The following is a 17,489-nucleotide window of genomic DNA, read 5'->3' as shown; positions in this document are numbered from 1 at the left end:
TTTGGAGCACAAGCGAAGCAGTTTTGAGATTTGGAGAGTGTCTCCTGCTTCTACTTGGTTTCTGCTCCAAAAACTCGTTAAAAAAAAACTGTGTGCACATAGTCTAACATACGGAAATGCTTTTGAATTTATATTATAAATTTTAAAAAATAGAGTAAAACCTGTTTTACTCTGAAATACTATTTGAGATTGGAAGTAGTGTTTTTTTTTAACATAAAACTAGTTTCTGTATCAATTTCTCAGCAATTTAAAGATCTCTGCTTTGTAAAAATTGCACCAAATTTATTAGGTGGCTTCACTGCTAGTTGACCCCACTGATTTTTGCTACTGTTAAATTTTTACATGTTTTCTACATCACAGAAGTAGTCTAAGACCCTTAAAAATTGATGCTAAGTTTAAGTCTAGTTTACTTTAAAATTGGATAATTCCTTTAAAATAGACACTAGCATGTTACTGCGTTAGATGCCTCTAATAAATCTTGAACTTGGGATGGGTGGGTCTAAATAGTTGTTCATTAGCTTGTTTTGTGTTTCATAATTGTTAATAATGAAGATCACTTTGGAGGCTATTTTTCTTTTGATCTTTTGTAAAAAAAAAAAAAAAAAACCTCCATTAAAGCTCCTGTTAGTCATTGTTGCTACTCAATAAAACTTAGAAAGGTCCAAGGGAGGTGAATACTTTTTAATAGGCGACTTAAAGTGAATGAATCTTAATATGCTGCCTCATAGAATTAGAATTTGTCCTGGAGGAAAAGGCGAAGCATGGAAAGACACAAAAAGCCTTATAAAAAAACATTTGATGAAAAACTATTTAAAAAGAAATCATTGAAAATATTGGGCTGCATATCTGAAGTGTTATAAAAGCTGTAAACTATCACAAATTTCAGGCAGTATCTGTAGCCTCCAGAACTTGCTGAATGCGAAATAATAAGCTCCGAAATTAGATTGGTGGACTTAAGCTCTATGCACAGTATATTGTATTTTACTTGTTTTGTTGGATATGTGATGGCAAGAATAGCAAAGTCCAAAGTGATATTTTTGCCATCAAAACTACTGAAACGCCAACAGAAAATGTACAGATTCCATTATAAGTCAGTGGCACATGGTAAAATTTGTTGGGATCCATTTGAAAACTGATCAATCACCATTATCATCTAGTAGAAAAGCAAAATAGTCAGCTCGTCACCATTATATCAGGGATCCATCTAGCACAGACTTTCTGTGGAGTTAGCGGAGTTGAAAGCGTGGAAAAAGAAACATGGCTTCCAGCCTAAAACCGTAAAAACTATACCTGTGAATTGGAGCCTCTGACAAGGCCAGCGTGTTTGTGGTAGATAAAACTTAAGTCATGGCCGATTTATCTTTGCTTTCACGACTGAAATAATGGGGCTATCCATCACTGACATATTGATGACCTATCTATAGGTTAGATCATAAATGTGATATCAGTGGAGCTCTGACAGCCAGTACTCCCACTGATCAGCTGAAATTGGCTTTGGGAGCAGCTATGTACGAGGTGGAACTCCACGTTCTCATTCTTCCTTAGTGGCCACAGCCAAGTACTACACTTTCTCTCATTCACTTGAGTGGGTGATGAAACGCAATACTCGGCAGCGGACACTAAGCAATGTATGGAACTGTATAAAACTCCCACTGATCTCATATTAATTTCCAATCCTAGGGATAGATCAATAATCGGTTCTTGACATCCCCTTGAAGAATAGAAGCCAGATTGACACTGAGAGCAGAGCATTGGGCTGTCTCACACAAGATCTTTATGCTTCGTGGTCAAGCCCAAGTTTGCACCTATAATGTACTTGTGGTCTGCTTTAAGTCTGACTTTGACGCCTGTTGCTTTAACAGAAGTCTATCCCCAGTCTGCTGCAATTAGGGATCTGTCACAGCATGCATACGAAAGTGCTGAGTATTTATTCTGCTGTTAGTTTATTTTCGTTTATTCAGTTTTCTTAGTATTAACATAACATTAGTATAAATTTATTGTCATTGTCGTTAAACAATAGTAAATTCCCTTTAATGCTTTTTTTTACCACAATGAGGAAAATCTACAAGTAAAGGAATTTTATTTAAAAAATAAACATAGGAAGTTCGGAGGGGGGCTCTTTATTGTCTCAAATCACTCTGGAATGTTGTCGAAATGGGAACGACTTTTCCTTAGCAAGACAAAGGCATTCAAATATATATTTTTGTAGCTTGACCTCCAGTAAGAAAAGACACCAATTGACTATGTTCACACATCCTTTGCCAAATATACATAGTATTGCATTGCTTTAGATAATTGTATAATAATTGCGTGTACTGTCTTCCTTGGGTTGAGAAAGCTATAATTACTATTTTTTATTGCAGGTTTTCGGAAGATAAGTCTGGATGATCTCCGAAAAGCCTACATAGTTAAAGACGTACAGCAATATATACTGCATCGTTTAGACCAAGAAGAAGCTTTAAGGCAACATTTAACTAAGGAAACTGCAGAAATGTTAAATCAACTACACATAAAAAGCAGCGGGTGCTTTCTTTACCTGGAACGTGTATTAGATGGCGTTGTAGAGAATTTTATTATGCTTCGTGAAATTCGTGACATCCCTGGAACTTTAAATGGCTTATACCTCTGGCTCTGTCAGCGCCTATTTGTAAGAAAACAGTTTGCAAAGGTCCAACCGATCTTAAATGTGATTCTGGCTGCTTGTAGACCTTTAACAACCACTGAACTTTTCCACGCAGTATGGACCAAAAACATGTCATTGACCATGGAAGATTTTCAACGTAAATTAGATGTATTATCTAAAGTCCTTGTAGATGGGCTAGGAAACACTAAAATTCTCTTCCATTACAGTTTTGCTGAGTGGTTGCTTGATGTAAAGCACTGCACTCAAAAATACTTATGTAATGCAGCTGAGGGACATCGAATGCTTGCAATGAGTTTCACATGTCGAGCAAAAGAACTAACGCCAGTAGAAGTTCAAGAGTTTGGATTACATCTCATACATTCAAACTTGCAGTTAACAAACTCTGAATTGGCATTATGGATGATCTGGAATGGGACTTGTGTTAAAGACTCTTTGTGTACTGTAATACCAAAGGAACAAGAGGTGCTACAATTGTTGGTCAAGGCAGGTGCACATGTTGACAGTGAAGACGACAGAACTTGTTGCATTGTACGACAGGCCTTGGAAAGAGAAGATTCCATCCGAACTCTACTAGATAACGGAGCTTCTGTTAACCAGTGTGATTCAAATGGAAGAACCTTGTTGGCCAATGCAGCGTATAGTGGTAACCTTGATGTTGTCAACTTACTTGTTTCAAGAGGATCTGATCTTGAAATAGAGGATGCCAATGGACAAACGGCACTTACTTTAGCTGCTCGTCAAGGACATGTAAAGGTTGTAAATTGTTTAATTGGATGCGGTGCAAATATAAACCATTGTGATCATGATGGATGGACGGCTCTAAGATCTGCTGCTTGGGGCGGGCACACTGAAGTTGTTTCTGCCCTATTATATGCTGGAGCAAAAGTGGATTGTGCAGATGCAGATAGTCGAACAGCTTTAAGGGCAGCATCCTGGGGAGGACATGAAGATATTGTACTGAATTTGCTACAGCATGGAGCGGAGGTTAATAAAGCTGACAATGAAGGAAGAACTGCTTTGATTGCCGCAGCATACATGGGTCATAGAGAAATTGTAGAGCATCTTTTAAATCATGGTGCAGAAGTTGACCATGAAGATGTGGATGGACGGACTGCTTTATCAGTAGCTGCACTGTGTGTTCCCGCAAGCAAGGGTCATGCATCAGTAGTGAGTCTCCTAATTGAACGGGGAGCAGAAGTGGATCATTGTGATAAAGACCTAATGACTCCATTACTTGTGGCTGCGTATGAGGGACATGTAGATGTTGTTGACTTACTCTTAGAAGGTGGTGCAGATGTTGATCATACTGACAAAAATAGCCGTACCCCTCTTCTTGCAGCAGCCTCTATGGGGCATGCTTCTGTAGTAAACACTTTACTTTTTTGGGGTGCTGCTGTGGATAGTATTGATAGTGAAGGTAGAACTGTTCTTAGCATATCTTCTGCTCAAGGAAATGTTGAAGTTGTGAGGACACTCTTGGATAGAGGCCTAGATGAAAACCATAGGGATGGCGGTGGATGGACTCCGCTACACATGGCTGCCTTTGAAGGTCACAGATTGATATGTGAAGCATTGATCGAACAAGGTGCTCGAACAAATGAAATTGACAACGATGGTAGAGTCCCCTTAGTACTGGCTGCGCAGGAAGGTCATTATGACTGTGTGCAAATTCTTTTAGAAAATAAATCTCCAGTTGATCAAAAGGGATATGATGGGCAAAATGCTTTGCGTGTTGCATCACTTGAAGGACATAGAGACCTAGCTGAGTTACTTCTAAGTCATGGTGCAGACATTAATGCCAAAGATGCTGATGGAAGACCAACACTTTATATATTATCACTGGAAAATCAGTTGACAATGGCTGAATATTTTTTAGAGAATAGCGCAAATGTAGAAGCTAGTGATGCTGAAGGAAGGACAGCTTTACACGTTTCCTGCTGGCAGGGACATTTAGAGATGGTCCAGTCCCTTATTTCCTACAGAGCTGATGTCAATTCTTCAGACAATGAAAAACGCTCTGCCTTACAATCTGCTGCTTGGCAAGGTCATGTGAAAGTTGTTCAGCTCTTAATTGAGCACGGTGCCCTTGTTGACCATGCATGTAACCAAGGAGCCACTGCACTTTGCATTGCAGCCCAGGAAGGGCATACTGATGCTGTTCAAGTTTTGTTAGAACATGGTGCTGACCCCAACCACGCAGATCAGTTTGGAAGAACTGCCATGCGCGTTGCAGCTAAAAATGGACATTCACAAATAATTAAATTGCTTGAAAAATATGGAGCCTCAACTCTGAATGGATGCAACCCGTCTCCTGTGCACACAATGGAGCAAAAAGCCTTAAGCCCTTTATCTACAAAAGTGCAGTCTTTAACAATAAAATCCAATAGCTCATCCAGCACTGGAGGTGGTGATGTACATCCTACAATGCGTGGCTTATGCAATGGTCCATCTCATGCTTTTAGTTCTCCTTCAGAATCTCCGGATTCTACTGTGGACAGACACAAGTCTTCACTATCGAATAATTCCCTAAAAAGTTCTAAAAACTCTTCTCTTCGAACAACCTCTTCTACAGCAACTGCTCAAACTGTGCCTATTGATAGTTTCCATTGCCTTTCTTTTACAGAGCAGATTCAACAACATTCACTTCCACGAAGTAGAAGTAGGCAGTCGATAGTATCTCCTTCTTCAACAACTCACTCTGTAGGGCAGAATAATTCTCCCACAAGTGAATTTGAATGGAGCCAAGTCAAGCCTAGTTTAAAGTCAACAAAAACAGGTAAAGGAGGCAAGGCAGAAACCTCAAATAAATCTAGTTCTGTGTCAAAGAAGTGCAAGCAAAGCGGCTGCACTCAGTCAAAGGTATTAGAATATGAAATGACTCAGTTTGACAAACGAGTGCACGTTCCAAGTTCTGTAACTGGTATGAATGTACCTCTAAAGCAAATCCCTGAAGACACATCAAAACTTCACATTACCTCAGTGCAGCAGGAGGTCGGTCGTTCTCAACAGCAGTTCCTTATTCAACAGCAGAGTGCGGAGCAGAAGAAAAGAAATGGAATCATGACCAACCCCAATTATCACCTTCAAGGAAACCAGGTTTTCCTTGGTAGAGTTTCTGTGCCACGTGCTGTACAAGGTCGAGGACATCAGGAAGTTTTGGATGGCTACCCTTCAACGGAAACAGAGTTAGGCCTTAAACAGTCGCTGAAGCTTCAGATTGATGGAACAGACCCTAGCTTTAATTACAAAAAGGAAACGCCACTATAAATGGTAAGTTCTTAGCGCAAAATTCTTATGTTTTTATGCCAATTGTTTGTGAAAATACAAGCTTCACGAGTCCTGATATATAAAAACTAGTGCAAATAAAAATTTGGAAGTGCCACTCATAGCAGGTGTCACTTGATTTTACTCAACTGTATATTTGGGGGTAATGTGCTGCATAGAGCAATCAAACAAGGCACTTGTCAATACTCTGACACATCATTAGTGCCCCCAATAAATGTACTCTCATTTTGTGATAGTGCAGTTTATTCTCCAAAAGGGAACCTCACAGTTTGATTTATACTGCCCGATCCACAGACAGCATGTACCGGCTGCATGATTTCAGCCATATAAATGTAACTCTGAAACAATGCAACATTTTTTTCTGGGGACCACATGAGACTAGTCTGTTAGGCGGGTCTTTGATGGCTTCACTGCATATACCTGTCACTCCAGGGCAGCAGGCAGAAGCGGACCCCCCTCTCTGACCAGTTTCCCATTTGTCTCGGACACTGGTGGCTATTAAACTATGTTTTTCTTTGAAACACCACAGTATTTCAGAGTGAAACAAATATGGCTGAAATTGTGCAGCCAGTGCCAGATACCTGCTTGTGTCACCATTTTTCAACACTGGTAACGTTTTCATTTTGTGGTTGATGGAGCTGTGTGAGGGCTTGTTTTTTGCGAGACGACCTGATGTGTTTATTCATACCATTTTAGGATAGGTACAAGGTTTTGATTGCCTCTTAATGCATTTTTTTTTTACAGCAGAGTTGTGACGATCAAAAAAGATTGCCATCTGGCCCTTTCGTGGTTTTTTTTTTTTTTGTTTTTTTTTCTCTAACTTTCTTGCCAATCTGGATAATTACTTTTATATTTTGATAGATCGGACTTGTATGCATGTGATGTTAATACACGGTTAATTTTTTTAAGATCTTTTTTTTTTTTATTGTGGAAAAGGGATGATTTAAATTTATTTATTTTTTTTTTATTTTATATTTACTTTCTTTTTTTTAGTCCTTTTATGGGATTAGAATTTGTGATAATCCGATCACTTGTTCTGTATACAGCAATACTTAGATGATAGTAGATGATAGTCTCGTATGAACAGCCACTAGAGGCACCCCGCAGTTGTTAAGAATAGCACCCCGCCCTCCCACCCGCCTGAAAATGGCAATGGCATTTAATGGGTTGATAGCCGTTGGTGGGGCTCAGTTCCACCCGCGGCTCTTGTAGGCTGATGATGGCTGGATATCACAGCCGTTATTTGCTGGGAATTTGGGTGCATGTACAGTGCTCGTCGTTAAGAGGTTAAAGGGGTTCGCCAACATAATGTATTCAAATACATAAAGAATACACATTTAAATATTGAATTTTTCTAAATACCTTTTATTTGGCAAAAAGGTATGCTTTATCTACTGCACTCTGTCAGGATTTTAACTGCCAGGACATAGAGAAGGACGGACTGCGTGAAGCACAAGACAGACGCACTGAAACGGTCAGGTTACATGAGATGGATGTTCATTCTCAGTCCGCTAAAGAAATGAGTTTGTTATCCTTTAGTCCGGCTCCCCTTAGTGTCCTGTCAGGTTCACTGAACAGAGGAATGTGTTCACTCTGCCTGATAGGTCTTGTCAGAACAGTCGCCTATATCGTGTCCTAGGTCTGTGCTTTACGCAGCCGTCCTACTGCTACTACTACTAAGTGTATGTGCACACACATTGTGGTTTTTCTGCACGTTTTCTGCACCAAAATCTGCATGAAATCTGCTGATAACTTTTCTCTGGCAGGAGATTAGCTGCATGAAAAACGCAGGTTTAGCTGCGTTTTTTTGTTGCATTTTTGCTGCGTATTTGCAGCTTTTTTTTCACTGTCCTTCGATCTCTATTTAGTAATGCACATAAAGCTCTGTGAAAAAAGACTCCTATTCTATTTTGCCATCAAAAACGCTGCAAATACACAGCAAAATATGCAGGTGCATTTTTGCTGCATATTTGTAGCATTTTTTCATCCCCCCATTACATGCTGGGTGAAAAAACGTTGAAAAAATGCTGAAAAAACGCTGAAAGAAGTGACAGGTCACTTCTTTCAGCTTTTTTCTAATCGCTGAAAATACGTAGCAAACAAAAAGCAACGTGGGAACAGTGAATTCTGGTTTCTCACAGACTTTGCTGGTACTGACAGACACAGCTGAAAATGTACATAAAAATCTGCAGCGAATACACAGCAAAACACAACGTGTGTGCACTTACCCTAAGACGGTGTGATTGATGGAATCCTGATCGAGTGCAATAGATAACGAATACCTTTTTGCTGTATAAAGGTATTTAGAAAAATTTCACCAATGAGAGCTAGGAGTGGCAAAAACAGTCAGTGCACTGAGCCTCTTGGCCACACCAAGGGTGCACAGAGCACCCTGATTAGCATATTTGATGTTTGATTTTTGCGTAATGGAGTCGGTGATTAGAATACTAAAAATGTGATTTTTAAAGATGATACATCCCCTAAAAGACTGTGGTTAAATTATACTGTTAGGTTGGGTTGACAGACTCCCTTTTATGAATATACCCTTTAAATAATAAGAGTGCTTTGCTTTAGTGCTAGTGACAAAAAGCCATATTTGGCTTAAAAATACTGTTTGTGCTTTAAAAATACTAAATACGCTACAGAGTAGTACAGAACGTGTAGACACTAATTTCCCTAAATTAATAGTGACAAAATGCGGTTTACTCTATACCATATACCCTGTTTCTAGGCAACTGTTTAAGCTCATTAGCGCACACCCTAGAACGGTCTGCATTGATTTTAGTTTCCGTTTCTAAAACAGGCCTTACACAATAACCGCTATCAAAAAGCCCTTTTTTCTTTTTCTTGGGTTTTCCTTTTGATCACTAAGGGGCAAATACATCAAACTGTTTTTTTGGCAGTTTACTTTGAAATGTAAAAAAAAATTGCACCACATGACATTGTGCAAAAATGTTGTGATTTTTGGCGTTTTCATGCCAGCTTTGACAAAATGGACCAAGTTGGAATGGGAGCGAGGCAACTCCTCTCCATCTAATTCATTACTAGATGTGGCATACCTTTTAAGGGGTTGTCCGGTCCAGATCGATAAGTTTGCAGTCATTGTCTGTGACTGTAGACTTAGGAATCCCCCCAGTGCACGCATTTTGCGCTGCCGGGACTGGAGTACGTATGCGTTATGCATACTCCCATCCAGAGCATGTCCAGTGGATGTGGCCTTGCACCATACTTTTGTATGGAATGAAACTGCACCCCTTTAGTTGGCCACGCCCCCTGGACCCCCGTGTCCCTAGTTGGGGCGCGGCCTCACTCCATACTGGATGGGCACCAGCCGAGAGTATTTATAACGCATACATACCCTCTGGTCCCAGCTGGAAAAACGGCGAATCGCCGCAGCGCACAGTTCGTGCAATGGGGGAATTCATAAAACTGCAGACTTAGAGTGCCTGCAGACTTATTGATTTAGACCGGACAACCCCTTTAAGGCAGAGATCTTACTCCAGTCCCTGGTGAGATGCACGGAGATGCGCGCCACTTGGAAGATGCGCGCCACTTGCAAGATGCGCTTGATTCATTAAGTGGTGTGCGCCTTTTAATTATCCGGGCTCCTCTTACTCTGCCATGCCCCTTCATTCAGACTGTTGTGTACAACACCAGTTTTAATGAATCGAGGCCTAACTTTATCTTTTAACTTTTGATAATTTCACCAGTTTGACTTGGATAAGTGCTAACTTTTAGTTCATCTTTCTTAGTGTTACTCCCTAAAGCATACATGTCAAACTCCAGCCCGTGGGCCGAATCTGGCCCGCAAGGTGATTGATCATATTTGGCCCCTGACACCAGAACCACCACCCCTATGTGGGGCCATTAGTCTGTATGGAGGACTTTGTGGGGTACATTATACTGTATATAAGGCAGCGTGGGGCCTATAATACTATAAGGAGGACTATTTGGGGCTTATTATACTGTATGGAGCCCATTATACTGTATACCGGTTGGCCCACAACTTTGTCCAAGTTTTTCATTTTGGCCCTCTGTGTGTTTGTTTGACATGTGCCCTAAAGCAATATTACAATTTTGGTCATCTATGTTATAATCCACAGGGGATTCCATAAATGTCTGATAGATGCATTTCCTACCACTTTGACTTTCATCTATTTTGAGAACGGTGTCCCATCTCTCAACACTGAATGGTGAAGTGGCTACATGTAGTGTTTGGAAATATTGCTAGAAAATATTTTTCTGGTGAATTATAAATTTCAAATGCAACAAAAGTGACTAGTACTTATTCAAGTTTACCCAATAAGAAATAGATAGCTGCTATCTATCGAATTATATATTTCTCCAAAAAATCAAGTGAGACATCCCAACGTTTAGTTCTGCTCTAGAACTAAATGGCTACAACGTCTTGCTGTTATTTTTAGTGCCCATCAAGTCATTGAAAACTTTTTTTTTTTTTTAATGGAAGAAGCAGCAAATATTACTGTGAGATTAAAAGTAAGGTTTTACATTGGGGAAATAATGACGTGATGCTTCTGGTTTGCCGTGTAAACTAAAATATGGTAATAAACTGACCTCAATGTTTTATATTCAGAATGTTGCCTCTTTGGGGATTTGCTAGATCTGTAGTAGACTACAAAATCCGCATGTTTAAGCTGGGGCACTAACAAATCATGACATTATTGCTTACATCAATGTGTAGAAAACACAATCGTAAGAATTTCTGTATAGTTGGAATTTTTACCATTGTCATTCTTATTTTTTTCCCTATAGGGAAACATTAAAGAGTTACCCAATCCAAAGTTGTTGTTTGTTTTTTTTTTTACAAAGCGCTAAAAATTTGATAACCTAACCAAAGAAATAATTTTTACTTTACCAGTTACCTGTTAATCTCAGGCTAACTTATTTGTAATATCCTGCCAGTCTGGTCGCCAGACTCCAGGGATGACGATGCATGACCACTGCAACCAATCACTGGAAGTAATGGTGGTGATACGTCAACACCACTGCAGTCACCACTGTGGGTGGGCAGTGATTAGCTGCAGTGGTCAGATGTCATTGTGATGTGTCATAATTGGAGCCAGAAAAACAAAGACCTGCAGAGGAGCGTTGGCACAGCAGCGATGGGTAAAGTTACATCAATCAGTGCTTGTTTAATGGTCTGTTCAAAAGGGGCAATAGAAGCTCTTAATGCGACCAATCTGTCCTCATACAGCATGCATAATGTCAGCAACGCATCCCCCAATTTACACCAGATGATGTGCTGTCCACAAGAATGATACTCCTGCTGGCATAAATGATCTAATCGGTGGCATATTTACATGGGCACATAATCAGGCTCACGATTAACCTGTGTACATGATCCTTAAAGGGATTGTCCAGGCAGAAACAAAAGTTAGATGCCGGTATCCCTTATTGTTATTTTTTTTACAGCTCCAAGCCCTTGGGGAACTTTTCTTTTTGCTGGATCATCCTTTTATGATATTACTACTTTTGTTCTATGTAAGGGTTCAGTCAGGACGCCATATAATTTGGACCGCAGTGCATGGACTTGTCAGTGGCTCTCCCAACCTGAGCGTGACAGTATCATATACTTCTATGCAGCTGTCACTTTCAGGTTGGGAGAGCCGCCGGCCAGTCCGTGCATTGCGGTCCAAACTCCGTTTGATTTATACGGCTGCCTGACAGCGCCCTAATTAGGAGCTATTTATAAGATATCGTGTGGACTTGGATAACCCCTTGTAGATTTCATGCATCATGTTAAAATGCAACTTGCTAATGGCCAAAAAGTTTATTGTGCAGAAAAACTAAGGAGTAGGCTCTTCATTAGTGTTGATCGAGTATGTATCATTAACCCTTTCCGGCGTGCACGCTCGGGTGCTCGCCGAGTATTTTGCCGTGCTCGGCGTTTCATTCACTGTCGGACAGGCTATCTCTGCATGTGTCACAGCTGTCTTACAGCCGTGACACTTGCAGGCGTGGCGACAGTGAATGAAACGCCGAGCACGCCAAAATACTCGGCAAGCACCTGAGCGTGTTCGCCGGAAAGGGTTAATGATACATACTCGATCATCACTACTCTTCACCCTTCCTTTATTGCCAGTCAGCAACAACTTACTTTGTGATGTTTAGATTGGCTTTCTAATTATATATTTTTATTTTACAGGTTAAAAAAGCACAAGCCTATAGTGTACTAGAGAAAAGAAAGCACCGACAACTGCAAAGCCATCGCTCTTGGCTCCCATAACATCTGAAGTGTAATTGACTGAAAAATTGCTTTATTGTGCCTACCTGTAGGCAACGCAATTGTACAAATGTTAGATGTTCTGTGCACAGAAATGCACTTTGTAACTGCACCTAAAACCCTTTTTTCCCATTTAAAAGAATTTCAGCTTTTCAGATGGAAGTGAAACCTAATAAATATGCATGTCCTGCCATGAACCGTATGACTCCCCTGCCCCACCCCCACTTGTCTTGTTTCACCGTTCTGCTGAAAGATGTCCAGTCCTGACAGCGTCTGAAAATATAACCTGTGCAAAGCAGGCAAGACTTGTAAATGGAAAAAAAAGCCTATTTTTCTGCAGTATTTACCTCCAATATGTAATTAGTAATCTGCGTCTTGCCTAGACATGCCCTGCACAGTCAGAGTCAAGCGATGCCCATCCCCCTCCCCTTTGCTGTGGAGTTGAATGTATTAAGCTCAACTTTCCTTCAATCCGTATTTATCCACCACTGACGATTTCAGTGTTATGTATTTTTCTGGTGGTAATGTTCTTGATGCTTATTTAAAGAAACTTTGTAACCAGTTATGTTGTCTTTGTCCAGTTAGAGGAAGGAATCCATATTTGCCTGTTGATGTCACCACGGACAGATAGAAATGTATGAGCTGAATCCACTGTAGGATTCTAAATAGTAATATTGAAGCATATTTATTTTCCATGCAGCGCTCAAAGGTAATAATATAATAGTGACGCCTCTGCTGAGGAATTGCAACGTGTTATCAAAGTTTGGAATTTTCTTGTCCCCGTGGGACATATACTTAATAATAAAAACAAGTTCTTAAATAGTAGCCTTAAGAATGCTAATGGCTAATTAAGTCATAAAAAGGAAGTACAGTCGGCTTTCCTGTACTGCTCAGTCACCTGTCTGGTAAGTCATTTTTACGTTCATAAAAAGTTGCCAATTTTCACTTACCTTTCATTTTATCGAATATTTATTTTATTTTTGTCTGCCCAGTTAACAAGTAAACATTTTTCTTTTATCAGCAAATTGGTAACTTGTGGTTATAGGCTTTATATATATATTTTTTTTTTCAGTATGTTTGTTTTTTTTCTCCCCACTAGTACATCATTTGCAATACAAAGTAGGGTAAGGGTGCTCTCACATTGCTTTTAGGGACACCCGTCCAAACCCCCCTCACAAAGCGACGGGGCCAGAGACTGTAATGGTGCCGGCAGGGCGAACATGCGCTCTGGCGTGCATAGTTTTTGGAACTGTACGCCTACTGGAGGCAGACACCCAGACGTAGTACACTCCCGAAAATATTGCACGGCACAGCGCTTGTTCGCTCTGCCAGCACCATTACAGTCTATGACCCCTATCGGCGCATACATCCAAATCTGTTTTTGCGAGGAGTTCGGAACATTTGCCCCAATTGGGCCACCGAGCGTGTGCCTAAACGCAATATGAAAGCACTAGTGATGAGCGAAAGTGCTCTCTACTCGAGTCTGCATCTGGCACACACCGAGTACCACAGGTGCTCGAGTCCCCGCCACACATGTCTCGCGGCTGTTGGATAACAAAAATAAAACATGCGGGGATTGCCTACCATACACGAGGTTTTTGGCTAGCAGCCGTGAAACATGCGGGGTGGGGACTGGAGCACTCGCGATACGCAGTTTGTACCAGAGAACACGATGAAAACTCTAGTAGCAAGCACTTTCACTCATCACTAGAAAGCACCCTTACCGTCATGGACTAGGAATAATCACAGTACTGCACTGGACTATAGCCAATAGTTAATTCTTGTAAATCATCACACAATATAGCTGACCCCAATCTACTGTTTTGCGAGGGCTACCTTCCTTTAATAATTTTTTTTACACCACTCTCCTCCTTAGACCTTGTTTTAAATTGGTAGAACCACTAGAATTTTTATTTAAATTCATGAAAGATGTATCGGCAGAAATAAATCTATCAAATACCTGAAACCTTTCCATGTAATCTATTGTTTCCCATCAGCTAATGTGCTTTATTATCGGTGGTTTTGCTTTCTAAACTCAGCAGTATTTCATTTGTCTGTATGTTAATTTACAAATCATTTACTCTGCTATGCAAATGTATTTTGCTCCATTGTTATGGAAAAAAAAAACATTCATTTTACAATTTTCTGTTTTTGAATGTAAATATCTTATGTAAATTGAAACATTGTAAATTTCTTTTTATTTTATTCCTTGTATGATATTCTACAAAAGACTCCTATGTATATGAAAGTGCATAATAAATATATTTGCTTTTCATCAAATATTTTACTATTTTTAATATTTTTTCGATGAGTGAATATTTGTCTCTGTTCATGCAAAATAGTTTTCCAGTTGGAATCACCATTGTAACCCCCACCCTCATTCTGCTCTGTTAACATCCCTTCCGAATGTCCAGAAGGGACGTGTCCAGCACTGGTGAAAAGAAACTGCAAATCAGGGGGGCTTCAGAACAACTTTGTAACAGCAATATCTAAATACAGATGCATCTTTGACATTGTTGCAGTTGAAAAATATATATAACACTTTTTTTTCTACCGTACAATAGTTAAATAAAATTATATAATTTTATATCTAATATTTCACGTTCGGAAATGAATACACACAACAATTAAAGGGATATTCTAGTTTAGAAACCTTATTTCCATATACTCAGAGTTAACAGAGGCCTTCTACATTCAGGATCCTCATCTAGCTAACAATGGCTAGAAAAAGCATCTCTCAATTTGGAAGGCTTATTTTTTGGCACCATGTTAACAAAAGATTGTCCATATAAAGTAGTTTTACATTTTTCTCAGCATGTGTTATCAACGACCTATTGTTTAGTTAGGTTTTTGTTTTACATATATTTTTAACTAAATATTGGCATTTTTTTTTACCATACCACAATCTTAAATGTAATTCGTAATCATGCAATTTTCACACTGGACACTGGGGATAATTTTTAGACTCTTACTTCCTTTTAGGAAGAGTTTACAGCAGTTTTCTTATTACAGGTAGGTATAATCTCTGATCACACAGGATCTACCATTCACAATGGATGTCACACCTGACCCTGCTCCTTCTTCCTTCACAGTGACTTTTGCACACGCTCATTTAGAGGTTTCAATACAAATGATAGTCAGAGTCTGTTAATTGTGGTTAATGTACATGTGGATTTCCTGAAATGACAGAAGGTTTGAGCATAAAGAAAGGTCCAGTGGCCAATGTGAGCTTGGCAAGATTTAAACTTTTGTTTTTGATAAAAATTGTGATACGGGAAAAAAACATTGCCAAAAATAAAAAGATTCACGCAGAAACCTGATTTTAAACAATGGATCATTTTCTGAGGACACATTCCCTTTAACAGCAGAATGACATTGAGTCAATTAATATTCTGTTATCAATACTGTGGCTCGTTAAGTTAGTCTTTTCTATTCACAGTGATCAACCAATGGTCATTGTAAAAAAAAAAAAAAAAAAAAATGTTTGTGCAGTTATGACTTTGACATAAAAAGAGATGGATCTTCTATTCAATAATCATGTAAATAGTGAAATAATTATAGGAGATTTATCAAGGCTGGTGCAAAGAAAATGTGGAGCAGTTGCTCATAGTTAACCAATCAGATTCTAGTTCTCATTTTTCAGTAGTCCTTTTTAAACTGAAAGAATCGATCAGATTGGTTTCTATGAGCAAATTCTCCACTTTTCATTTGCACCAGCTTTGATTAATTTCTCACAATGAATGTGGGAATATGTAACAAAGTACTATATTAATATATATTCATATTATATTTGACTCTCTATGTGCAGGAACCCTTGGCCTGGCTTGGTTGAACATTCTTGTATCTATGGGAGAGCTGGTGTTGAACAAAATTATCGGCTTTTCAAATTCGGCAGATCCTTTCCCTACCCCCCAAACTCATCTGCCAGGAGAAAGATGGGAGACCCCTGTAAACATTAGATTGTTAGCTGATCCTGCTGACTTTGTAATGTGTATAGGTGTCTTAAGACCAAAACCCTTTTGTCTCTTGAATTGTTGATCCTAAGGTGCTTATACACATAGGAAAGTTGACCACCATCTCCAACAGCACACATTCTTAGATCTACCGACTATGGCCCTGATTCATTAAGCCCAGCGATCTTCATGCCAGTCTCGATGAGGGGGCAAGATGGAGTGCGAGGTTCCTAGCGCATAAAGAGGAGCACGACTCTTAATGAATCGAGTGAGGTGTGCCACTCCACAAATCTTACTCCAGTCCCTGCTTGAGTAAGATTTGTGGCATAGTGAATGCCGCCGCTTGTCATGAATTTGACAGGTGTCTGTGGCCACACCCTGTTCTGATCCAGCTCCACCCACTTGATGAAAAATGACGTGAGCTCCAAAAAATGCAAAGCCTCAATTTGCGCCTACATTTTTTTACTTTCATCAAAGCTTTTCGTCAGATTGGTAGCAATTGAACCCTGTACATGTATATTACCATGGGTAGAGTATATATTGGTACTAGACACATTTTGATTTTGAAAGTCTTATCCCAAATAGGAATGAAAAATTGTGGTTAAATCCAGCTATCATTACACAACTTCTTTTCCTTTGTCCATATCGGAACCCACTTTCGAATATATTGCTCATTTCAAAAGAAAATCATTTACGGAATGTGTATTGTCATAATTTATTTGTAACGTGATATGAATCTTTATTAAACGCCAAACTGCAAAAAAAATGAGGTTTCTTAAAATATAAACCCCTTATTGTTGTTAAAGCTTAAAAAGTGGTGTTCTGCCTATGCAAACAACTTAAGTAATTAACAAAGAATGCAGTCGAGCTGGCTTATGCTTACTTGTTCCTGTAGATGATCAGATAATTACACCTCCAAATATTTTACACTATAAAATTATGATACCAAATCTCATCATAGACACATAGGTTTAGATGTCCAGCTTTAAAAACAAGATAACATTAAAGGGGTATTCCCATCTCCACGATCCTATCCCAATATGTAGCAGGTGTAATAATATTGACAAATATATCCAATTAGAAATGTAGTCAAGTTTTTCTGATTCACTACACTATGTCTCTTTCCTCTTGTGCAGGGCATTACAGGACTTTAGGTATCCATGGCTACGACCACTAGCAACTAGCTGTCACTTTGAGTGCTCGTAACCATGGATACCTAAGGTCCTGTAATGCCCTGCACATGAGGAAGGAGACATAGCGAATCCGAAAAACTAGACAACATTTCTAATTGGAGCTGCATCTAATGCTGGTCCACACAGGTATAGGATGGGTAAGGTGTCTTTCTATTTGTGATGGTCCTTTT

General features: G+C 39.5%; 1 protein-coding gene across 4 annotated transcripts in view; it reads left to right on the top strand.

Moving 5' to 3' along the window:
- ANKRD50 (ankyrin repeat domain containing 50) overlaps positions 1-14,453 on the top strand; it is an 85,160-nt gene extending 70,707 nt beyond the window's left edge. For all 4 annotated transcript variants that reach the window (XM_073641452.1, XM_073641460.1, XM_073641469.1 and 1 more), the window contains 2 exons: positions 2,364-5,914; positions 12,096-14,453. In XM_073641452.1, the coding sequence (XP_073497553.1) occupies positions 2,364-5,911 (3,548 nt within the window). In that variant the 3' untranslated portion in view covers positions 5,912-5,914; positions 12,096-14,453. The remainder of the gene's footprint in view (positions 1-2,363; positions 5,915-12,095) is intronic.
- Positions 14,454-17,489: the final 3,036 nt, after the last annotated feature.

Source organism: Phyllobates terribilis, unplaced genomic scaffold (assembly GCF_046119375.1).
Source record: "Phyllobates terribilis strain yellow unplaced genomic scaffold, ASM4611937v1 Scaffold_1__5_contigs__length_1240528914, whole genome shotgun sequence".
Lineage (NCBI taxonomy): Eukaryota > Metazoa > Chordata > Amphibia > Anura > Dendrobatidae > Phyllobates > Phyllobates terribilis.
Note: the sequence above shows the minus strand (reverse complement) of the source record. Positions and strands in the feature narration are given on the sequence as shown.